The sequence below is a fragment of the Scomber japonicus genome, chromosome 14 (genome assembly GCF_027409825.1).
Source record: "Scomber japonicus isolate fScoJap1 chromosome 14, fScoJap1.pri, whole genome shotgun sequence".
NCBI lineage: Eukaryota > Metazoa > Chordata > Actinopteri > Scombriformes > Scombridae > Scomber > Scomber japonicus.
Window position 1 is genome coordinate 21,763,517 of NC_070591.1, and position 25,710 is coordinate 21,789,226.

Below are 25,710 nucleotides of genomic sequence, written 5' to 3' on the forward strand. Positions count from 1 at the left end.
TTGACATTCACTTTATACACAAAGGTGGTAAACTGTGATCCATGATATGACTTGATGAAATTAAATTCTTTACCTGAATCTGGATTTGTCAAGTGTCCACAAGGAATATTGTCTCTAAAAGAAAAACATCCTATGTAGATGTTTCCTCCTTTCTTCAATCAAAATGTAAAACACACAACTTTTTCCCACTACATCAAACTTCTTCAGACATATTTCTTATCCCTGATGGGGAAAAAAAGGGTGTTGACCCTTATATGAATATTTGATCACGACCCAATGAATTGATGCCTCTTTTAAAAAATCAACAAGCATGTTTTACACAGTATGAGTTTTCCAAAAGAATTTTAAAATTTCAGTGTTGTTTAGGCTATGTGTTTTGTCTCCACTTTTATTTTTCTCCAGGTTGTTCAATTCATTTTAGATACATACTGCCACCACTACAACAAATGAATTTTAAAAGACACTGCATTCAGGGATGTAGCTAGGGGGTGGCTTCTGGGGCTCCAGCCCCTAATGTTTTCTCAAAAGGCCCAAATCTAATCTAAATACTGGTTGAAATCACCTTTTCTGAACAGTAACGTCAACCAGCTGCTGACTGAATCTGAGTGAGTTTATAACAATTGTGACTAAGAATGAAACTTCTGAAAGACATTTCTGTCAAGGCAGTGGTAATGAGTGAAATGTAATTAAAATGTAATGTTTTTTGTTTTCCTTATGATTTAATGCCTTATCAATATCTATTTAATTATATGTGCATTCTTTTTGGAAAATTGTTAATGAGGACCAAAATCAGCATTACTACTAATGTTTGCAGAATGAGGACCAAAATCAGCATTACTACTACTAATGTTTGCAATAGTCATACAGTGCTAATTCTGATCCATCCAAAACAAATTGGCCCTGTCTGTGGGTGCTCTGGGCTCAGACGGCATTTTTCACGGCAAAGATTGCATTTGAAATAGAACATTTTTGGAGAGCAGCTAGATGTAACACAGACTAGACAATGTTGTGAATGGGAGCACTTAAGGTGAACCTCTGTGAGTATTGATAAAGTCCAGTAGTCGGCGATAATGCACCTGAAAGCTGTTTGTTAACCTTTAATACTCACCAAAAGAAGAAGAGGCAGCATTGGCCCTTTAACTGTGACGGTTCAGTTTTCTTCCACGTTGGCCGCGCATGCGCAGAGAACCCGGTCACCTGCTGGAACTCAGAGGCGAACAAGGAAGTCTAGCATTGAGGACTGGATGTCAGGCTAAGTAAAAACTAAAATACATCTCCGCCTGATAGCAGTCATCTGCTCGTCAGCTGTTAGCTCCACCGGCGTGACAAGATGTTTAAAAAACTGAAGCAGAAGATAAACGAGGAGCAGTCGCCGCAGAGGAATGCGCAGTCACCTCAACAGGCCCAGGTTAGTTGTTGTACAGCTGGGAGCTAACAGGATAAGCTAACATCTGTTTACACTGGCCAAAGTGTCGCTTCACAGTGGTTGTTTGCCAATATCTCACTGGCTAAACTTAATGAGCTCTTCACAAGTTGTTTTGTTAGTCGGCCCTCTTGCTTTCGCTTTAAGCGTTAGCATCATGCTAAGTCAGTTAGCTGGCTAACTTGGCTGTCATCAGCTGCTGTCACTGAGGTGCGTTCAAAACAACTTGTAACGTTATCTGGTAAATCGTGATGTTTCAGGTAGAAATAACAACAGCAGACAGCCAATAATGAACTTCTTTGTTGCCAAAACACTTGGCAATAATCTTATAATCGACTGAACTGTATGGGCGTGTCAATGTCAGTGCTGCCTGCATGTTACTGTTGGTCAGCTGGCAGCTTTATTAGACACATGCCAATCCTGTTGCTGCACGACAGCTGCCTCCGTGCTACATGAATATACAAGATTAACTAACGTGCATGTCGTATCCTTTACTCAACATGGATTTAACCTCTTCAAACACTGCTACAAAGCAGTTTGATCTTGGATTTAGTCTCTCAAATGTCACGTTTTTGCTAGTTCAAAACGTTTTTCTCGGTTCAACTTGTACTTATGCTTTGATTCTTTTTTAAAATTGTTTAGCCCACCTGCAATATGAGCAGATGATTTGGCCTCTTAGGAGCTGTTGATTGTTTCATGCTGCTTTAACAAAAACTTATACTGTATATGAGCATTGTGAACCTTCTGTAGCTGTAAAACCAATAATTGGCATTTAGCCTAAAATGACCAACATTTGAAGTACTGTTAGTAACTCTGTTCACATTCCCTTACATGTAATAACCCATTTTGCAAAATGTATTGCATTTGCCTAGTTTTATAAATAGTTGCTTTTTAGTTTCTTTTCATGCAACTTGGTTAACTTCAATTTGTTGCTTTAAGTTTGTGTTTGTTTGCAGTTCTTCTCTACCATTGTTTTGTTAATAATATCAGTATGTTGTGCTGCAAGGGGTCAAAGGTGAAGGTTGATAAACAGTCGGGAATACTGACAAGAGAGGGTAGATTCGACAAATAACAATATTGTAGTGGTACATTAAATAGCTTTATACGATTTACCAGGGAGCCAAAAGATGTGATTTCTCACAACCAGAGCAGCATAAGGAAGAAGAGCAGATTGTGTGTGTGTGTGTAATTCATGGATGTGCTGTGTACTGTCTTTCTACAGATGGGCGCTGGAGACCGGCGCAGCAGCCAAACTCCTGCATTTCACCACGACAGCTCTCCTTCTCCCAGCGACAGAGAGGTGAGCATGGAGTCAACGTATTGTGGATATATGTTTAATATCTTTGTATCCAAACTGCAGCCTGCAGAGATGTTTTTTTCTCTCCCTACCCTATTTCTACAACAGTGTAACATTTCTGTCACGTGTTTTGTTACGCTTAATGCTCCCCTAATAACAGCCAGTGTCTTTTTGCCTTTTTGCTGTGACGACAAGTAAAAGTGAATCAGTTACATGCTAGTGCTTTAAGGTTTAAAAAAAACTGTAGCTTATAGATGATCTTTTCACTGCTCATCCTCTATTGTCAAATTCAAATTCTCAACTGTCTGTCCCCAATTATTAGTGACATAGTTAACACGATAAATCTAATTCCCTGATCTTTTTTCCTAAGCGTTTCCTCAATCATAGCGGTGTCATTACTTACAATACAACAGATGAAACTCATCAAAAGGTCTTCAAACTTTCATGAGTACAATGTGATGCTTGTGATGTGATGTGGTGCCGAGCGAACAGTACTGTTATCTCATTATATACAGGTATGGTCTGTTTTTCCTTCATCTGACAGCATGAATTATGCAATGACAAACTAAACTTAGATTGAATTGAGGGTATTATAATATTAATTTATAAGAACAAATATACAAATGTTGGCAAATGTAATACATGTTTAAAAAAGGCTTTATAACACAAATGAAATATCAGTACATGAAATCACAACACTTTACAATAGATCACTTCATGACTGAGAATACATTATTTTTCATTATTATAGTTTAGAGGCTTTGGGAAGGTCATTTTGGAGGCTATATCACATTTCTGCATATTTATGAATAATTAATATACTTCTCTCAGTGTTTTTTTTAAAATCCTCTCATGAGTTGTTGTAATATTTTCCCTTAGAGAGCTCCCTTTGTGAATGTGGGCAAGTTTATGCAAGACTTCTTTGATTCATTAGACAGAGGTAGACCATCAACGAGGGACTGACTATAATTGTAATATGGATGCTCCATCAAGTGCTTAATACGAGCTAATGGGTATATGGATGTTTACAGTTTGGACCGTTAGATGTTTAGTACATCTTTAGTCATTCATGATAAGTTTTCTACATTTCAACACTGGACACCCCAAACTGGAATAGTGAGGTGCACCTCTTTGGTCATGTTTCTACACTCTACTTTCCCCTTTATTCTTAGGAAGCACAAATGTGTGGTTATAACTTGGGTCCAAGAGCCCTCAACTTTGAAGCTTCGTACCATCGCAGAATCATTTCTCACCTCACAAATCTTTAACACTTTGACATCTCTGAAAGTGTTTGTTTGCTCATTGAAGGCAGATTGGCCCACACCACAACTTAAAGACCACACACTGAGATGTCAAACTGTTATTCATAACATTAATGTTGATTGAGTGTTTCACTTTCCCGCTTTCCTTATTTTTCTTGCAATTTCATGTAGTCTCTCTCCCTCTCCCTCTCCCTCCCTCCAGTCTCAGTCTCTCTCTCTCTCTCTGTCTCTCTGTCTCTGTCTCTCTGTCTCTCTGTCTCTCTCTCTCTCTCTGTCTCTCTCTCTGTCTGTCTCTCTCTCTCTCTGTCTCTCTGTCTATCTCTCTCTCTCAGCCTCTCGGCCTCTCTCTCTCTCCCTCTCTCCCTCTCTCTCGGCCAGCCTCCTCTGGACGGTCTGGCAAGACACTTCCCTCAGCGCTATTTCACACTCATGGTGTTGTTTTTCTCATTGCTCTCTGTGTCCCTCTCCTTTCCCCACCTTTTCGTCCCGTTACTGCACTGACGGGGTCAGATGCTGGCCGGGATGATAGCAGAGCCCGCTTTTCTCTCTGAGTATACTATCTTTGCTCTGGACCATTCAAAACGACCCAAAACGGCCCAGGTAGCCAGTGTGGTGAGTTTGTCCTCACTTCCTGCCTCTTCCTCCTCATCTTTCTCCTCCTCCTCCTCCTGCCCTGTTCCTTCCTCCCGTCTCCGCGCCTCTGGGGAATCAGTAGAGGACTGTGGCCCACGTAGGGACTGCTTGTTCCCTGCTCTCTGTCTCCTGTTTCCTTTGGAATTAGCAACCAGAAGGCATCTCATATCTAGGCTAACCCTGCATCCGATGGGACTTATGGTTTACATTGTGGGATAGAAGCTTGTGTGCTTTCTGCCATTTGTTGGTTTATTGCCCTACCTTTCAGTTATTATGATCTGTCACTGAATTCAGTATTATCCCCCTTGTCTTCAGGTATCCTTTAGCCTTTAGTTGCTTGCCTTATAGACCCCCAACATCCTGTTATGTTGCCTGATGGCCTCTGTCCCTTCTCCCAACAAGTCTGCTTATTTGGAGAGTTGAAGTTTCCATTTTACGAGCCTTTGGCTGGGCTTTTATAAGCAGTTGAAATGTTAAATTTCATCCAACTCTTCCAAGTAAACAAACGGACCGGAGCACCCTTGTAGATGCCCTTGTGGTCAAAACCTAGATGAAGTGGAGGAAAACAACATTTGACATAACTTACGCATTTTCATTTTGGTGCCAAAAGATTTTTCCAGATGTTAAGGATCAGGCACTACACCAGTGGAGAGAGATCAGACAGCTTATTTTATACAAATGTATTATTAATATATACATTCATCTTTTTACATTTTGTGTGTCTGTTTACCTGTATTTGATCTAACATACAGTACTAGCCAAAAGTTTGGACACACTTTTTCATTCAGGTGAATGAGAAATCATGTCCAAACTTTGGACTGGTACTATATAATGTAAAATGTGTCTGTTTGATTAAATAGCAATTTTTTGTTTTGGCTACAAACTAACAGCTCAGTGTAAAGTGAGTAAAGGGAGGTTCTTTACCCAAACTATCTTTAGCACTGTAATAGTTGTCATTATGTGGGTATATAGGTCTCGTTGTTATACAGTATTAGCAACTTGTGTTTGCTAACATGAAATACGTACAGAAATATGTACTGATGTTAATTCATATTAATTAATTATTAATAGGAACTTCCTAACTAATTCATTCTGTGAGGCTTGATCTCTGCTACCTTTTACTTATTTTCTACAACAAGGCTAAATATAATTGAAAAAGCTGCACCATACTTTTATTCTGTTAATATAATCTCTGTTGTACTGACAGTACTTGACTCTAGGGATCAGTGAGTTATTACTTTATAGTCTGATAAAGTTTGGGTTATGCAGATACAGATACAGCAGATGTCATATTCATGGCTGTCCGATGATAACCCACAAATTCCTCAAATCTACCATAGTGCCTTTTATGATTTTCCATCTAAATCAACATGTTAAATTCACCCTTTATTGATAGTCATGCCATCCAAAAACTCATTCTTTTTTACCAGTTTTCACATTTTGTTTTGGAGGAACAAACTGTCGTTTTGCCGACTATATTTGTCATTTGATCAGGGCTGCAAGCAATCTCTCTTTAAAGTATATTTGAGTTACTTTTTAAAGGTACAGTAGTAGTGATAGTTGTTACTACTGTGAGTAACATAATTTTGTATTCAGAACCAGTGTTAATTAATTGGTGTATATTATATTGTCTGTGAGAGTTGGCATGGGTAAGTACAGTATGCTAAATACAGTGTTTCAATAAGTGGCCTGTTATTCCTGTTTATTGAAACAACCTTTGGAAAGTAAAGTAGGCGGATCATGTAGCCTTGGCACACTGCCTGAATAAAGAGTCTAATCATCTCAGCCCTCATCAATTTCTACCTTCTAGATGTATATTTGTACATCTGTGTGTCCTTTATGCTCATTTAGCATTGTTGACACAACCACACACTCATTCACAAAGTCAAACAATTGTTCCCCGAACCCAGTGAAATTAAATCATTTTGGTTTTAAAGTAATTACTAGAATGGCCACTGATGCATAGCAAGCTGTTCTTCATTATTTATTTTTCAGAAAGGAGCCGTTCTTAAACTGCCAAAGTGATTAAAACAGATCCCGGAACTGACCCAAAAGTGACCGCTGTCCTCTTAAGAAAACTTCCGCATTTAACAGAAAAGAAATGTTGAATGTTTTGCAAAACAATCCAGAGGAAGGAGTAGCTCGGAGCTGGACAAGTGAGAGGAGAAAACTGGCTTACTCTGATCCTGCTTCTAACACGTCAACTAAACCAACTAAGCTGCTAAATGTTCACTTCAATTATGACTCTCTTGTGCTCTTTTAATACAGCTGCACACAGCACTGCCAAGCATCTTTAATTCAAAAACTGGCTCTCCCACTTGAATTTAACTGTCTGTTTGTTCTGACCTCATGGCTGTTCAGTAGAGTATAGTTTTAACCCTTTTTTGTTAAATGTACTATAGAGATGCCTTCTTTTTATGTATTTAACCCCTCTGTTTTTTCCAAGTTGCATGAGGGTACCCATTGCCCCTGCATTGCTCCCAGCAATACTAATATTGCTCCCTCCAGAGTAATCAGGGAGTGCCATGCTGGGTGTGGATGACTAACTGGCCCAGGACAAGTTCGCTGGCACAGTTTTCCTTTTTCTCATAACATGTTTTTTTTCTGCAGAGTGCCTCTAAAGCACCTGTGAGATCTCCCAGAGGTAGCATCAATGGAGATGGAAGTGCTTCTCCTCATGTATGTTACTACTCCATCCTTCTCTTAAATCTTTAGATTATTCTTTAAAAGCAGTTTCCTTTGAACTTCTTTAATTTTCCCCTACAGAGAGAGGAGCCGCAGTCATTTGCCCAAAAGCTACAGCTGAAAGTTCCCTCTATGGAGTCGTTGATTCGTGTTGGTGCTAGTCGAGCCGAGAACCTGTTCCGTTCTCCCTCTAAAGAAAACCTGGTCCGAAGCTCATCACGTGAGTCCCTGACACCTTTGGGGGAAAATGAGGCAATGGGCGCCCCTACGTATGACCCCCCCTCAGATATTGAGAGCGAGGCAGAGGAATCGTCAGGAAATGCGGAGACCCTTTCCAAAGAGCAGCTGGTACATCGACTGCTTCGAGTGGAGAGGAGCCTGGGGAAGTACAGAGGGAAGTATTCAGAGGTGAGAGTCACACTGAGAATGGTCCCCAGGAGAGTAAAATCAACTGTTACTGTTTAACATAAAACGATTCAACTACTAAACTATAGCTATAGTGACGGTTTACCTACATCCCACTTTTTTACCCCGCAGCTGGTTACTGCATACCGAACAGTACAACGAGATAAAGAAAAAACACAGGTAATTTCCTCTAAATAGTATGTTGGCTAATATTTGGTGTGTATTTGTTTCCTTCCATGTTGTTCTTTAGGAGTTTTCTCCTCAAAGATCTTATGTACTTTTCTGTTGTTCTTCCTCCAGGTCATCCTCAGCCAGAGTCAAGATAAAGCTCTCCGCAGGATAGGGGAACTACGGGAGGTATGGCTATTTTTTGATGATCATTGTTTTGGAAAGGGTATGTCTTATGAGATTACTCTCTTCATGACATACAATTTAGATTAGGTTATTAATAAATATATTGGATGATCTGTAGGAGCTGCAAATGGACCAGCAGGCCAAGAAACACCTACAGGAAGAGTTTGATGCTGCGCTGGAGGAAAAAGACCAGATGATCACTGTTCTCCAAACACAGGTGAGAGTGTTGGCATGTGGTTGGTTTGAGGTCAGGGGCCAAGACTGCAGCAATAACTTTTTTTTTTTTTCTCCTCCTTCTTTTTGGCAAAGTATATCTTGACTTTGAAAAGCTGCACTAAAGACAGTCACCTTGAGTATGGTGCCAACATGAAGCACTGGTGCCTCTTACAATAATATACTCAAACTTGTACTAAACATGACTGTTTAACAAAGGCATCGACATAACATTGTTTTTTTTCCTTTTTTTAACAGGTTGCATTGTTGAAGAAACGAACCAAGGGGGTTTCTGGTGGTGCTTTGCCACCTGAGGGTGAGGTCAATCAGTCTGAAGATGCAACCGACTCCACCTCTGCACCACAAAGTCCTTCTAAGGATCAAGGGGTAGAGCCTGAAGTCACTGAGGGTAGGCACACTGTTTTAAATATTTATAAAATGTATTTATTTATATATTTGTATGTATAATTTGGTTTGGAACAAAAGTCATCATGAAGATGCAGTACTATGTACAATATTTGAATGAGAATAATTTGTTTAACCCCTGCATTTCATTTTCTGGGCAGAAGAGGGCAACAGTGATCCAGCCAAACTTATGGAGGCCCTGCAGAAGAGAGTGAAAAGGCAGGAAAACATACTGCACAAGTGCAAAGAAGTGATGCGTACACACAAGGAGCGGAGCGCCCAGCTGAGCAGTGAGAATGAAACTCTGCAAGAGCAGCTGCAGGAGAGACTGCAGGAGCTGGAGAAGATGAAGGTGAATGATGATGCTTACGACTGTCAACCGTGTCAACGAGACCTATTTATTCCCCAAAACATGTAAAATATAGTAACATTTTTCAGTCAAATTGATCTTTAAACTTTATATAGCACTTCACTGTACCCATTACTATATTGTCAGGGGGATATTTTCATAATTATATCCAATCACCAAATATCCCAAATCAGTTCCCTGGAGACAGCCACTTACTAGAAATTGATGTGGTGGTAAAATGTAATTATATGGCGGTTTTATTGAAATGAGGCCAGACTGAGATGCTGTGAGTCACTGAGCAGTGTGTTTCAGCTAATTAATGTTATGCTGCAAAATGTCTGCCAGAGACTTTATGGTCCACTGATAATGTGACTCCATTATCTCGTTGACACAGTGGATTGCTGTGGTTCTCTGAGTCCGAACATCCAAATTCTCTGGCAGCGCTCCAGGACCAGGGTTCATGTCATGTCAGCCTGACATGACTGAACCAGTGTTTTCTTTGAATTGAAAACATTTTGCTTTAGTGGTATGACAGGCTTGTTTAGCTTGCTCGTAGCCGCTTTGATGTTCTGCAGCGTCTGATAACAAATGTTTGTTGACACAGAGATGCTACAATAATAGAGATTTTGTCTGTGACTGAATGTTGATTGGCTTGCTTTCATTTATTGCCATCATTTTTGTGTTGAATCTGCACTCTGTTTGGGAAAAGGCCTTTCCTCTGTGAGAGGAACAGCAGAGGTTAACAGCCGTTTAGACCTCTTAAGGAGCATGAAGCCATCCTGGATCTGGTCTGGGCTGTGCTCATCCCCGGCCTCAGACAAATAAGTAATAAAACAGGCCATCTGTCTATGATTCCAGACACTCAGCTCAAGGATTTTTGAATGTATTATTTTCAGTCTGGTTAACAGTATTGTATGCTGTTGTGGCTTTTTCATATATTTATAATGAAATTATAAATATATTTCAAATCTATTTTCTTAAAGATACTGTTAATCAGGTGGCTGTGTGGACACTGTTGTCTTGTTGCACACATCCATTACAAAAAGGGAAAAAGAGTCAGCCCAACATTTCCTGTTTAGTAATCAATGGTTACACAACGTAGGCACACAGACATACCCACTACATGCCACTGCCGCTATACGGGGCTGTAATTTGGGTTGACTTGTTGGTTTAGCTGGGCTTCTGTACACTCTCTGGTTATTTGACTTGTGGGTGAGGCATCCTGGGTGGTGCAGCAAGCATCTGATTTTGAAGTTATCTCACCAAAGCATAATTATGAGGCCAAGAATCTGAAATTACCCAGTGTAAAGAGGAATATATATATTGTGTGTGTGTATATATATATACACATATATTGTATATACAAATGTGTTCTCGTTTTAATTCTTTCAAATGTTTTCCAGGAACTGCACACAACAGAAAAGACTAAGCTCATCACTCAGCTGCGTGATGCCAAGAACCTTATTGAACAGCTGGAGCAGGACAAGGTGGGTTAGGGTTTTTTTAGGCTTCAATCAATCAATAAAGTTTTTTTGTCTCATGTAATCATATAAAGTACCATTAAAATGAAATGTTATCCCGTCAATTCCCAAATAAAGAGTGGCCTGGTTTAAGTGGTACCTTCTTCCCTGACGGCAGTGGGGAGAAATGGCAGTTATCCGGGTAGTTGGGATCCTTAATGATTCTCGTAGCAGCATTCTTGCGGTGTTAGGTGTAAATATCCCTTAGGCAGGGTAGGGCACAGACTATTGTATGTTCAGCTCAATAAACTACTCTTTGCAGGGTCCTGTTCGGTGCTGTTTCCATACCAGCAGTGATGTTGCCGGTCAAAACGTTAAAGATAGTGCAGGAGTCGAAATGCCTCAGTATTTTAGGAGAGGGTGTTCTGGTAATCCATGGTGTCTGGAATGATGTAATTGACGTTTTAGGTACAGTTTCTCCTGTTGTTTCATAAATAAAATCCACCACAGTCGCAGTAAATCCATTGATGTCAGTCAACCATGGTGTCCTGCAATGTGTGTCAGACTCATCATGTAGTGCAGACTACAGGGCAGCCTTTGATTGGCATGACCATTTCCTGACCTCTCATGTCAATGGCAGCATGGGTTATAGTTTGTTTACATACTTTCACCTCAGCAAGATGTCTGCAGAGTTGCTCTTCCTGAATGCAGGTAGCTATTGGGCTCTGTAGTCATTTTTGAATGGTGCGTAGCAGTGATCCAGAGTAGAAAGTGTGCTTTGCATTTGATTGACAATAATTCCAGATCCTGTGTGCAGGAATGGGACAGCACTTTAATATTCCCACTGTGACAGAAGTCCTTACTCACCATAAAGCACATGCCTCCTCTGTTTTTTCTGTCCAGAAAGAGGACCTGTTATGTCTGATCCGTATACAGAAAAGTGTCCCCTGGTTGAATGGCGCTGCCTGCTATTCCAGGATCAATCAATCAATCTTAATTGTATAGTGCCAAATCACAACAAAGTTATCTCAAAGCACTTTACAAATAGAGCAGGTTCTAAACCAAACTCTTCAGGTTTTAATTTTAAAGAGACCCAACATTCCCACATGAGCAAGCACTTAGCAACAATGGATTTGGCCAAGTTTCAGTGAAACAAAGGACATTACAATTCCTGATATTTCGTTATGTTCAGTTTATTACCCAAAATACAACACTTTAATCAAATCCTGATTGAAGGTCCTGCAGGTCTGAAAAGTGGACATGTTTATACTCAGCCACTGAGCAAAGAAGTCAGGCACCTTGAAGTCTCACATTGTTTCCCCTAAACTTTGACCCCAGATCTGCAGGACAGACAACAGCTCACAAGGGCTCTTTAAGGAATGCTAAAAGCACTAAAATGTCAAAAACAATTACACACGCAGGGTTTGACATAGGGTGTAAAATACTGAGACAGAATTTATCAAATCATCATCAATTTGAATGGAAATTGTTTATCTCTGAATGAAGGTTAAAGGTTGTTTTCTCTCATGGTTTGCTGGCTTTTAGGGAATGGTGATCGCTGAGACAAAGCGCCAGATGCATGAGACACTGGAAATGAAAGAAGAGGAGATTGCACAGCTACGCTCCAGGCTTCAGCAGGCTACTGCCCAGAAAGAAGAGCTGCAGGAACAGAAAGAAAAGGCCGAGAAATCAGGTGAGTGGAATCCGATTCTGAAATGAAAAAAAAATGTCTCCTTATATGTTGCTGATGTGTTTTGCTTTTTTGTTCTCCTTTTTGGTAGCATTTGAAGAACTTGAAAGGGCATTAGGTACAGCCCAGAGGGCGGAAGAGGCTCGAAAGCAGCTGCAGGTTCAGCTGGAGGAGCAATTGAAAGATGTCGAAAGGGCAGGTGAAGAAGAGAGGAAGAGTTTGCAACAGGAACTGACACGTGTCAAACAGGAAGTGGTCACCATCATGAAGGTCAGAGAATGACTCATGACTTTTTCATTTTGAACAAGTCATTGGTACCTTTAACTGACTCCTGTTTCTTTTGCATGTGGTCACTTAAGAGAAGCAAAGCTAACAATGACTCCAACTGAAGTGTTTTCATTAGGTGAAAAATAGACAAGAGAATACAGGCCAATAAAGCTATTTCACTACTGATATGGAAGGCAGTGCAAGCCAAATATTTGTTTGATCTTATTCACTTTATATGTAATTGATGTTGGCAATGTTATGTTATAGTGTCTTTGACTACACAGGAATGCACTCAATGTAAATCATTTTTTAAAATTATGATTATGATTATTATTATTAGAAATCATCTGAGGAAAAAGTGGCCAGTATGGAAAAAGTCCACAGTGAAGCTCTGGCTGCTAAAGAAGAGGAGATAAGTGCCAGAGTCAGCAAAGCTGTGGTAGGTGCCAGTGCCTCTCTTTTATTAAAGTTTGCAACATAATCAAATAAAACAGATGAAAAACTGAGTTTTTAAATCTTACCTTGATGCGGTTTGGTTGCTTGTGTTTTTAGGAGCAATGCAAAGAGGAGTTTGCTCAGTTAGCCAAGGAGCGAGAACAGCAGGGCTCTCTGGCTCTGGAGGATAAAGAGTTGCAGATGACAGCTGTGAGGACAGAGGCTGAAAATAAAGTGAAAGAGATACAGCTTGAACTAGAAGCTGCAAAAACCGTAAGTTTGTTGTTTGTTTCTTTGTTTTGGAGTTTTTACAGTTGCATTGGTAAGCTTCAAATATTGCCATGTTGACTGATTATAAAATTAACATACACACGTATGAAGGCAAGTTGGCACACTTTGTTTTATTTTACCTGACGTTGTGCACACACAGTATGTTGGTTTATGTTCCGTTTACTTTAAGAGCATCACACTCAGGCTGAAAGGCAACCTTGATGTTTTTTCTGATTATTCGTTGATATTTCTTTCTTGCATCACAGTTGTCATAGTAACACATCTCTCAGTCATCAAGAAATGAGGAATTCAATAAATAATGTAGACTTTTAAGCAACTGTACACCAGTTATACGTTGATGCGAATTTCACCATGTGGATGTGTTTTTTAAGCAGCAGTTTTACATGAGACACAAATAGAACCACTTTCATGTTATTTTTTTATCAAAAGTCATCCGTACACCTATACCCTCCACAAACCTGAAGTTTGAAAATGTCCGTATTATGATCCATTTGTTTTTATAGTTGTGTCTTCATTGCATGAAACAATTCATTGTTGTGATTTTAAAGATATAATGTAAAAACCAAAATGTCCATGATTACAGAGAATATTGGAGATGGAGAGCTCTCTGGAGAAGATCTCACAAGATGGATCAGAAATGTCCCATGAACTCTCCAGTCAGTTGGGTGAACTGAAGGATAAACACAAACAGCAAATCTCGGCCTTAGAGGAAAAGCACCAGGAGCAGCTGGAAAAGCACAAGGGCACCCTAACCCAGCAGCATAACACTGATCTTGAGGATCTCAAAGAAAAACACAGAGCTGAAGTGGAGACCCTTCTTAAAGATAAAGAGCTGCAGTTCCAAGCACATGTTGAAGACATGAACCAGAAAACTTTTGAAAAACTGGATGCTAAGCAGGCAGAGTTGGAGGCGGTTTCTTCTGAACTTTCTGAGGCTTTGAAGAGTAAACAGCTTCTGGAGGAGAAGTTGGTGGCAGTTGAAGATGCTCAACAGGAACATGAGAAGAGGTTTCAGGATCAGGTGGCAAAGCACAATGCAGACATTGCAAACATCAAACGGGAGCATAAGAAGTCACTTGGAGGTATGGAGAAAACTCTGAAGCAGGAACTTAATGCGTTGAAGATTGTTGTGAGGGAAAAAGAAAAGGAAATTGAAGAACTTGCCCTTAGAGAAAAAACACTCAAAGAGGAATCAATTTCCACTCTACAAGAACTAAATGCAAAGGTAAAAGAATTGGAGCAAGTGCAGCAGAGTTTATCACAATCCCAGCTGGAAAGTGCTAGCCTGAAGGAATCAAAACAGCAGTCAAGTAAGGTGTCAGAGGATCTTGTTCAGTGTAAAAAGGACTTGACAGATTTGGAGCATCAGCTGGAAGTAGCGAAGAATGATTGTCAACAAAAAGAGGAATCACGTCGAGAACTGGAGCTCCAATTACAGCAGACTAAAAAGGAACTTTCAGAGAAGGAGAAATTATACACTGCAGAGCTGAACACTAAGCAGGAGGAGCAATCGCACCTCAAGAAACAGCTAGACGATGAAAAAGCTGCGCACGAGAAGAAGTTGAAAAACACTAAAACAGATTTGGAAGCTAAGCTGAAGTCCCAGGAAACAAAAATGGAAAAGTTCAAACAGAAGGCCAAAGAAATGCAAGAGAATTTCAAGAAAAAGCTTCAGCAGAACGAAGAATCAATGAAGAAAGAACTTGCAAAGAAGGAGAAAGAGCTTCAGCAAAAAGAGCAACAAGTTCAAGAGAAAATTCTTGAGATGGCTCAAAAAAGCTCCCAAGGCCTCAGCAGTGCAATGTCAGAGCTGCAGGCCAACCATAAGGAGGAACTGGAGAAACTACACAATACCCATACGCTTGAGACTGAGGAACTGGAGCGTCGTTGGCAGGAGAAGTTAGGACAGCTGGAGGAAGAAATGACGGAGAAACACTCACAGATACTACAGGAGAGGTCACAGGAACTGGAGGAACTTTTGCATCAACTTAATAAGAGCAGGGAGGAGAATGAGCAAATATCAATTGAAATAAAAAATCTGAAGGAGGAGCTGGTAATTCGAGAAACCACCGTGCAGAAGCTGCAAGAAGAGCTTAATGAAGCAGCCGTTAAGCTCGAAACTCTGTCCAAGGGTGAAGCTTTGCTCAAAGAGCAAATGGAGTCAGTGGAGAGGAACCTTAGCCAGGCTCTGAATGAGAGAAACTCCCTCCAGGACAAGCTAAACACGACAGAGGAAGAAAGCAGAGAAAAGTTAAAGACTTTTTCAGATAAGTTGGAGGACACAGAGAAGCAGCTCAAAGCACTGGAAAGTTCCAGATGTAAGGAAAGTGTGGACTTGCAGAATAAATTTGAGGAAACTGCAGTTCAGCTACAAGCCAAGGAAGCAGACTTCCAGCAGCAATTAATTATGATCAGCAACCAAATGGAGCATTTCTGTCAGGATTTTCAATCTAAAGTGGAGTGTGGGTCTTCTGAACTCTGTGAAAGAGTTGAATATAGAGTTGGTGAGTTAAGCAATAGAGTGCTCCGTAATCAGAAAAAGATGGGGCATCTTAAAAATGTTATCCTTACTAAAGTAGATCAAATTTGCACTTTAGAGGAGAATCTCCGCAAGCAGACAGAGGAGAATAAGAATCTATGCATTTCATTAGAAAAGATGACAGCTCAGGTAAATGCTCATATGGAGCATATCAAAGCCTTAACACAGGAGAAGGAGAATCACTCTCTGTCAATCGATGAAAAAGTCGTAAAGATTGAGGAGCTGAGTGAAACAAACCGAATCATATCAGAAAGTATGAAAGCAAACGAATCCCAAATCAGCAACTTGGAAAGCATCATCAGTGACTTGAAAAATCAAGTAGCAAGTAGCATAAAAGACAAGGAGGAAGCCATAAATCAGCTGAAGCAGCAGTATGAAGAGAGGCAGCAGGCTGTTGCTCAATTGGAAGAGAGCATTGAGAGGTTAGAACAGGAGAGAAAGTCTGCTTTAGAGCAGTCAGAAGCACTCAGGAATAGTCTGTCTGAGAAGGACAACACTATTACATGTCTACAGACCAGGCTTGAAGACCTGGAGCGTGACATCTCTGAAAAGACTGAAGCTTTGCAAAGGCTGACAGCGAGCTTTGACAATCAGTCCATCAGCAAGTCTGAGATGGACCAGGTATTGAGTGAGAAAGAACAGAAGGTCAGCGGACTTACTGTGGAGCTTGAAAGTTGCACCAGTCGACTTGGTGAGCTTCAGGAGCAATTAGCCTTAAAGACAAAAGAGTGTGAACAACTCACAGCTGATCTCAAACAGCAACACGGCATCAGGGAGAATGAAAAGAGAGAGTTGGCAGAACAGCTGCAGCAGACTCAGATGCAGTGTATGCAGAATGGTAATATAGAACAACAGATGGCAGAAAAACTGCGTTCCCTTGAGGAAGACAACCAAAAGTGTAAACACGACCTTGAAAGTCAACGGGAAGAATTCGAAAGAATGAAAGATGAGATTATCAAAGGCAAGGAGGAGAGTCTGAAGGCAACTGAAGAGAGGTTATCTGCAGACAGCGCCAAGAAAGTATCAGAGCTGAAGAAGAAAGCTGAGCAGAAAATCAGTCAGATTAAAAAACAGCTGACCTCACAGGTTGAAGAAAAAGATCAGACGATAAAGACTCTTCAGGCTAGCTTAGAGGAAATCCAGAAAAATGAAACATCCAGCAAACAGAACGCAGAAACTTTCGAGGAGAAGACAAAAACACTTGAGGAAGCTCTTGTCAAGCTTAAAGAGGAGCAGGAGAAACAACTCGAACAGATTCTGAGTCTTGAGAGGCAAGAAAAAGAAAAGTCTTTAGAGGAATTGAAGAACATGTACGAAGAGAAGCTGTCTTCACTACAGGGAGATACAGCGAAACAAGAGGCACTCAAAGACAGCGAATCAGTAATACAAGACATCGAGGCAAAGCTGAAAGAAGCAGAAGAGCAGAATGGAAACCTTCATGAGGAAATAAATCGCCTGAAAGAAGAAATGCAAGAGAAGGACGCACAGCTTGATCAACATCAGGCTGCTATTAAGCAGGTCCAAAATCCATTAGAGGCTGAGATGAAGGTGCAGTGTAGCAACGTGCAGCAAACCAAGAGCATGTTGGAAAATGAGAACCATTCGCTGATGCAAGAAGAGGACGGTGACTCTCTTGAGTCTCTCAAGAGCAAACTGAGTCAGATGAAGCACGAGAAAGAGAAAATCCACAAAGATTTCAACAGGTTACAGAAAGACATCCGGTCACTGAGGAAAGAGCATGAACAGGATCTGGAGTACATGAAGAAAGAGTTGTCAGAGGAGACTGAGAAAAAGCTGAAGTAAGTTTAAATAATTTTAATACAGGAATAAATGAAGTTGTTATTTTTGTATTATACATGTGCTTGTGGTGTTCATGCAAATTTTTGGTATTTCTTTCACCATCTTTTCCAATAGACTGGAGTTGGAAGATGTCGAAATGAAGCACAACTCTGCTATTAAGCAGTTAATGAGGGAGTTCAACACACAGTTCGCTTTGAAAGAGATGGAGCTTGACACGTCGGTGAAGGAGGCAATTGGTGAGGCGGAATGAAAATAAATTTACCCGTTCATTAAATTAAACTGGCAAGATTTATATTAGTGTTGTAAAACATGAAACGACTGATTGGAATAATTTGTCTTTTGTTGTCGTGAAATTTTTAGCATTGTATATTTTTAATTCTACAGTCTACTTATGTTTTGGCCACACAAATAACTGCATGCAAATTAAATGGAAAATCAATGTAAATAGACTTTTATGTAAAACAGCAGGATGGAATAACTACATGGAAACATTATGCATTTTTTAATCTTGACACAGGGTGGAACAAAATTTTGGGATAATTGCATTTGGAAACAGTACATCTGAATTGCCGTGTTTCCCTGTTTCCTTCATGGTTTAATCATGTTACATTCCAGATGGGACTTGAGAGAGCGGTTTGGAATATGAATTTGGCCATTTAATGTGCTAACTCTGGCTTCTTTCCCTTTCCTCTGCACAGCGAAGGCCCAGAGTGTCGAGTCAGAGCTCATTAATTGTCATCGTGAAGAAGCCAGTCAGCTGCGGAAGGTGATTGCGCAGAAAGAAGACGATTTGCACAGAACTGTACAGAAATATGAACAGGTTATACAGGTATTGTGCAAAGATAAAGCTCACATACATTTTCCCTCAAATAAGACTCGGTTTTATAGGTTTTGTGCTGAAAGCAGAGTAACCCCACCCATCATTTGGAAGCTATTACGATACTAGTTGGCAGCTATCTTCCCTGAAAGCAGTGGTTCCCAACCTTTTATGTCAGACCTGTACTTCGACAGCCCTGTCAGATGAACTCAAATACCTCTTCTACAACAGGAAGATGATGCAATGTATTTGAAACAGGATATTATAAAAGTGGATATTATAGTTGATGTTCATTTTTTTGATACAATTGAACTGTCAGTGTTTAGGTTGATTTTGTTAAGTTTGTACTTGTTCATACTATCACTTTGAGTGGCAGAAACCAACTAACTAAGATGACAGAACCCTCTTTGGGAAAAATGTATTTATTAAAAAATGTACTTTTTTTTTTTTAGTTTGGCTCGTGTTCCACTTGCTAACATGGAGGGGGCAGGACTTATGACCTATACTGAAGCCAGCCACTGGGGGGGTGATCAAGATATTTTGGCTTCACTTTTGGGGGTTGTCATGACATCCATATTTATATAGTCAATGGTTTCAACATTTACCCATTAATTTGAACCATTTGAACCATTTGGATATGCAGTTGAAAAAGAGGCAATCAATTTAGCTAACTCTTCAGCTTCTCTGCTCACTTGATAACTAGTTTTTACACTATCTGTTTTAGCTGACTTGATATGTATACAGATTTTTTTTTAAATCAAATTGTATATTCCATTTTATCAAATTTGTTGCACTTATTTCATGGCAACTGCAGAAGTACCCCGTTGAGTAGATGGGCCCCCAGCTAGGAATCAGTGGTCTAAGAACTTGAATGAAAGCCTTTTGAAGGATTATATTAAGGACATAGTCAAACAAATATTGAAGGACAGCTAGTGGTTGGTATAAAGTTGTCTCTATGTTGTCTCCAAATATAATTAAGAGTGGGAGGTCTGACTTGAAAGCGGGTTACTTAACTGACATTCTTGAGTTGTGATGCTGAGATGAAACATAGGAAGTGACTCAGACGTTGTTACTTTCTTCAGAGTCGAGAGGAGGAGATGGGAGACAGAGTGTGGCAGGTCCAGAAAGAACTGGAGGAGATGCAAGCAAAGAGCCACGACACGTCTGAGGTACAAACATCACTGACCCATTCACTCTACATATTCAACCCATCATCAGACATCTGGTGATTAATGTCACAACTGGGTCATATATTGGAGACACTTTTTCACATTTCCCACTGTACAAAATTCAAACCTTAAACTCTTAAAGTAAATTATATATGAGACTGGAGATTTAGAATGAATTTATATGGTGACTCTGTTGAACTCATAAGTCACTTCACAATGGCTGCATGAAATAATAATAATGATGGCTGTGTGAAATCACTTTTTTCAACTCCCTACTGGGAAAAGTCTGATGGAAGCATTAGTTGTTTTGAATGACAGCCTAATCCAGATGCATTTCAGTCATATGACGCTGTCCTTTCAGATACTTTACTGTGTGAAAGTTCAAATCCAGGTTAACAGTCTTAGCAGTTATCTGTGGGTATCTTTTCCTTTGTCTTGCTTCGTAATTGAAAGATTCCGTTCAAGAGCTCAGGGACAATTTGCTTACATACTTTGCTCTGATCAGTCTCTCACTCTGGTCGTGTGGCTGCTATCCAAAGCGCGCCGGATGCTGTGAAGCTCGTTTGAATCACTCAGGAATGTTCTGCTTGGAAAACAGAGATTGTGAGGCAGCAGCCAGCCTCAATCCCTGTTCTCAATTATCATCATACGAGGTGATTCTAGGCCTCAGATTTATAATACAGCAATACACATGTGCAAGATGTGCACACTGGAAAGGAGCCAGGTAGGACAAAAGTACTCCAGGGAGACATTTTACCCAGGTGTTGAGGTGCCATGAGACCTCCTTGCCGATTCTTCTACCTTTACACACATGTCCAGATGCACACGAAGAATTACGCTGCTCTCTCTGCTGCATTTTTCCCTGGTGAGGTAATAATTTTATGGGTGGATTGTATGGGTTTATGCTCAGGGAGGCCTTTCCTTACACTGGGCCTCACAAACCATTCTTCATTTAGACAGTGGGTCAGTGTGACTCTCCATTGAGACAGCAGGCCAACACTCTTTTACAAAAGTTCAAGACCAGTTTAGTCTGACTGCACACAATACACTGTTCTTGAACAGTCATTTAATCAGACAATACAATTAAAAGATGAGGTTGGTACACTCTAACTATTTTAAACACATCTCATAAAAAGACCTCAGTCTCTCAGTACTTTCCAGTTTCTTGAACCTATCCCAAGGCCACTCTTTCAGGAATATATACTGGCTAAACAATTTCTCAGCTGGGCACTGTAATTCACTGCAAATGTTACACAAACAGGATTAAACTGTGTATTTATTCAGGACTATTTTTAGTGGCGAATTGATACACATTTGGACATTTAGTCAGTATTTACAGCATTGTTGCTCATTGATGTCTGTAATATTTTTTAAATGTATTTATTATTCTATAACTGACTGTGGATGTTATTGATTTTAATGTTATTACACAAGCATATTTTCATTTATATTGTATTCTTTTTTTAGGGGGCTGAGATGACCGGGCAAGAACTACAGGTATGTTTGTGAGTTAGCAACACCTGTTTCACTCTTTCTAATATTTAAATCATGCAAGCTTTGAATGACCACTGTAAAACAATTGTCTGACCAAGAAAACACATCATTTATACAGTAGACAGTAAGAACACATAATGTTTGTGTATCACATTAATTATTGAACCTTCTAGTTCTCACAGCTTCCTTCCTCTCATCCGTCTTTACCTCAGGCTCAGCTTGCCGAGAAGACAACTTTGCTGAGTGAGGCTCGGCTGAAGGAGCAGGGGTTCGTTGAAAGAGTGAGTGTGCTCTTCAGAGGGACAAGTGAACAGCAAATCCCATGCAGCGTCTTCCCAGGGTTCTGTGGCCTCCAGCGAAAGGAGCTACTGCTCTCCCGCTGCATCAACTTAATTACACAGCACATCTGTTTACATTTGGTTTAACCCTATAAACAATCACACCTCCCACAGTTTTTCTCCTGTAGTTATTCTCACAAACACCCCCCAAGGATGATCAACAAGATGCTGAGCTCATGTCCCATGCAACAATTAGGCTAATGCATAGAATTAACCCACTGGGGTCAAATGGCTTCTTTTATTATTAATCTGTGCATGCTTGTGTGTTTCTCCATGGTAGATTCACTCGCTTGAGGACAAGATAAAATTTTTACACCGAAGCACTGTTGTAACTCATCTCGGGAGCACATTCAAAGGTAACGTTTACACCATGAGTCAATTAGTTCTGCTTTTTGAGTCAATTTCCTTTTCAGATCAGCCACACATAATGCTTGAACACAGTACAGTATTATGGGTAACTGTAACATATATATATATACCATAAATAACCAAACTCTTTTTATTATGAGGATTTTTAACACATAACATATAATTATATATCATTATAAAACTTTTATAGTTTTTGTGTCCAATTATGCTTCATAAATGTCCCCAGAGCCTAGCTCCTCTGTAGGATCTGTAGTTGGCCATTTATCTGCCAGCACCCACATCACTTCACGGATCAGAGATAGGACAGGAGATGCAGAAACTGAGTCATGTGTTATGGTGTGTGGGTGTGTGGTCTGGTTTAACTCTGCTTTTGAGGACATTATGGGCAACCCTAAGCGTGATTTTAGCCTTACTGGTTAAGATCGGAGCCGTGGTTATAATTAGGGTTTGGTTAAGGTTAGAGTAAGGGTTAGGGTTAGACATATAACGGTTCTGGTTAAGGCTAGAGTAAGCCTCTAGGGACTGATTGTAAGTCAATGCAGTATTCTCAAGTATACCATAAACTCAACATGGTATGTGTGTGCATGAGAGGATTTAGAGGGATTGAGTGATTTCTACCCTCTTCTCAGACCTTCCCTGACGGTGTAATAAAGAGAATCTGCTGTCAGAAGGGGGGGCGGTGAAGAAGCCATCCTTGGATTTAATGGGTTTTGCAGATTGTGTTCTTAAGGTTTCCCACACAGGACCCTGCAGCACACGCACTCTTACTTCTTCAATCCTTTACTTCCAGTTCAGATCTTATATCAGAGCTGCATACTCTGCCCTGTATTTCCTTCACAATACAGTACTTAATGTTGAAAGTGCGTCATTCTCATTACAAATCTGTTTAGCCTATTTAAACAGTCTAGATCTGTGATTTCAGGTAGAGAGGCTGCTGATATCTGGTTTCAGGTCTGCGGCTCTGTGATCGGTGGGACTAAAGACTCAGCTGGGGCAATGTAGGGTCAGGAGGACAAAGGCTATGGGATTTATTGGTCACCCATTACTTCACGCCAGAGATCAAAGAGTTGTTTGCACTTCTCTATCACCTTTTCTTGTCCTTTTAATCTCATAGCCTGTCTTGGCACATACTATCATATAAATGATTATTCCAGACAGGACGACAGCAAGTGGGTGTTGGAGTAGATTGTTCCATATTAAAAATCTGATGGGGATATTTCAGTGGGAGAATCAGTAGAATTTGTGATACCAGCCCACTCTCCACATTGTTACAGTTTGCTATTCATAGATTTTAGAGAGGATAATAGTATTATAGCTTTGGGCAGAGAATTTAAGACACTCATTCTCAGACTCTCAATGTATTAAAGTGTTCATGCTGAGCCTCACCATTCTTTCCCATGCTTATAGTTTGTGTTTTATTTGCACCCATACCATCACGGAAAGTGTTTCTGTATTTTACAGACCACATTTTTAATGTTTTCAGACCTGCATCCTGATTTAGGTCTTATGGCAGCATGATAGCTAATGATTACAGTCTTAGTGGAGAATGTATTGTTAGACTGTTACACTGACCAGGTCTCCCATTAATTAAATGGCTGCATTTGCTTGTTTTTCACAGATCCTGGGTTCACTGATGCCCTCTCAGAAGCCACTGAGATAGAGTACCTGAGGAAGGTCTTGTTTGAGTACATGATGGGACGTGAAACAAAAGTATGCTTTTTCTTTTTTGCATTATTATACACAAAATATTGATTGGCTGATCATATGACTTGATTTTCCCTTTTTTTTAGTTCATGTTTTCTATCTCAGTCTTGATAAATTGTTGAAGGAACACTTGATATCTTATACTTTGCCAATATATTAGTGTTTTCAATAAAGTCAACCATTCAAAACCAATATATTGGAGTAATTACTGATGATATTGGAGAATCAGTCAATCCCATTTTAGCTGTGCGCCTGATGAACCCCACCTGTCACACAAAATATGACACCATTTAGACAGCCTCGTAAAATTCATGTTGTGTCCAGTCTCGCTGAATTAACAGTGATCTACCTAATTAACAGTGCTGTTGACATGCCCCTAAAGTCAGCATGGTTTTTCCCAGCTCCTCAGCAAACGGTTAGTCTTTATGGCAACATGGCAGACCTCTCCATGTGGAGGATGTCCCCCAAGCTGCCTCCTAGCACATTCATCTTGTATGACGCAGATTTGCCATTTAAAGACACGCTGGCCTTGTTTAGCGTTAGTTGAGTGGTTAGGTTTCCTACACAGCAGCCCTGTTTCTCATTATCCCCCTGTGTGCCTTATGGAGAATCGCATGCACCCTGGCAGCTAGGCCTGCATCTGATTATGCTGATCATTTTTTTTTGTTTTTGGGGGCGGGGGTGTTTTGGTCTTGTTGGGTTTTAATTGTCTCAGAACAAGCTTGATTTGAGTGGATGATGGTGTGAAAGGGAGGGGTTCAGTGTATCTGGTGTTTATGTAAAAAGGATGTTGAAAATTTGTACAAACAGAAAACGTTATCATTAAAAAATCATTACTGCCAAGATTTTAAATATCATACCTGTTCTTTTTTTTTTCTTTTTAATGCAAAGTCAAATGTATGAATTTATTTTTGTGTCTCACTATCAGACGATGGCCAAAGTGATTACCTCCATGCTCAAGTTTTCTCCAGACCAAGCACAAAAAGTTTTGGACAAAGAAGACTCGAAAACAACTGTAAGCATCTGCTCACTCACTAAAGTCAGCTCAGTCCTCCAGATAATGTAACTGATAATTGAATAGATATTGACAAGAAATGCTAACAATAAAAATACAGAAAGTGCCCTGAAAATGTAGAAAAAGAGTGAATTGAATGAGCCGTATACTGTATGTTGTGACATGCAACAATGAAGTCTTGTTTTAATTTGACTGAGTTTTACATCTGTCTCTCTGCAGCCATGGTTACGATGAGCGTCTGAGTGGTTCGGGTACTGTAAGGTGAAACTGACGTTGTCGCTGCTGCTGCTGCTACTGCTGCTGAAGGATAAGACTGCCATGGATTTGATCAAGCCCTTCTCTCTGCATTTCTCGTATTTGTTTTTGTCTGTATGAAGGTGTGTATGAGCACAACACTTGGTTTTAAGTGTGTGATGTGTGTATGGTGCAATATGTGCGAATATATCTCACGGTATGAGGGACTTAGAGTAAATACCACAAACACAATATCTTCCATAAATCCAGTTTCACATTGAAATTAAGTTTGTTCTTTTATATGTTTTAGATGAAGATAAATGGGATTCCTTTTTATTTTAGAATGTGTTTATATACAGATTGGCGTGTGCAATAAATTATATCATTATCACGTATTGATGTTGACGGTCAGTTGATTTATAGGTTTTCTGTGTTGTGCTGTTGTCTGAATCACTTCCTCTGTAAAACTGTAAACGACCCTTTAACTGTGCACTCGCTCCACGTTAAGATACTGGCCTCTGGACCTTGTTTGTTTAACTGCTTTTCTATGCTTTATATTTGGTCACGAACACTGACATAGAAACCCCAAAACACCAAATTGTAAATTGTATTATGATAATTAAAACTGTACTATAGGGCACAATATGACGTGCTATACATTTTGAGACTAACAAATTAAATCTTATTTACAGAACACATTTTGTCACTCCTTTTATCTTTACTGTCGTACAGTGTCTTTTGTGTCGAATCCAATTGCTTATCTCATTATTTGAATTTACATTTTACAACCTGCTCAGCGGAAGTTAATGTGTGAGAACTATCTGCTATGATAGACGTGTGGAATGCAGACGTCACAACAAACCAGGATGTGTAAGATGCTGTTGTGAGGTGGTCACATACTTGAAATGGTGACCTCTATTTCAACCCACTACAACATGTGATTTTTCCATTTAAAGACATCTGTCAAACCATTGGCTTCTTATATTATCAGAATTGGAGGCAATTGTATTGGTCTAGTGTGTCGACACATGTGAGAAATCTGACTCCAGTTCACACACAATG

At 40.0% G+C, this 25,710-nt stretch overlaps 1 protein-coding gene across 1 annotated transcript; it reads left to right on the plus strand.

The window, feature by feature from the left end:
- The first annotated feature begins 1,220 nt into the window (after positions 1-1,220).
- golga4 (golgin A4) lies at positions 1,221-25,342 on the plus strand. The gene is made up of 24 exons (XM_053332976.1): positions 1,221-1,408; positions 2,646-2,723; positions 7,226-7,294; positions 7,382-7,708; positions 7,838-7,885; positions 8,006-8,062; positions 8,178-8,276; positions 8,531-8,681; positions 8,839-9,029; positions 10,430-10,513; positions 12,032-12,179; positions 12,268-12,446; positions 12,784-12,882; positions 12,996-13,151; positions 13,753-17,507; positions 17,623-17,744; positions 18,207-18,337; positions 19,408-19,494; positions 20,962-20,991; positions 21,201-21,269; positions 21,607-21,682; positions 23,314-23,405; positions 24,328-24,414; positions 24,634-25,342. Exons 1-24 carry the CDS (start codon positions 1,331-1,333, stop codon positions 24,646-24,648), a joined length of 6,228 nt encoding a protein of 2,075 aa, XP_053188951.1. The 5' UTR covers positions 1,221-1,330; the 3' UTR covers positions 24,649-25,342.
- Positions 25,343-25,710: the final 368 nt, after the last annotated feature.

What these genes read in the sequence shown, in the direction of transcription:
- golga4 (XM_053332976.1), top strand. Translation starts at nt 1,331, where the DNA reads ATGTTTAAAAAACTGAAGCAGAAGATAAACGAGGAGCAGTCGCCGCAG. An exon ending in AGAAAAGGCCGAGAAATCAG is followed by an intron (nt 12,180 to 12,267) that starts GTGAGTGGAATC and finishes CCTTTTTGGTAG; the next exon opens with CATTTGAAGAACTTGAAAGG. An exon ending in TGACCGGGCAAGAACTACAG is followed by an intron (nt 20,992 to 21,200) that starts GTATGTTTGTGA and finishes TCTTTACCTCAG; the next exon opens with GCTCAGCTTGCCGAGAAGAC.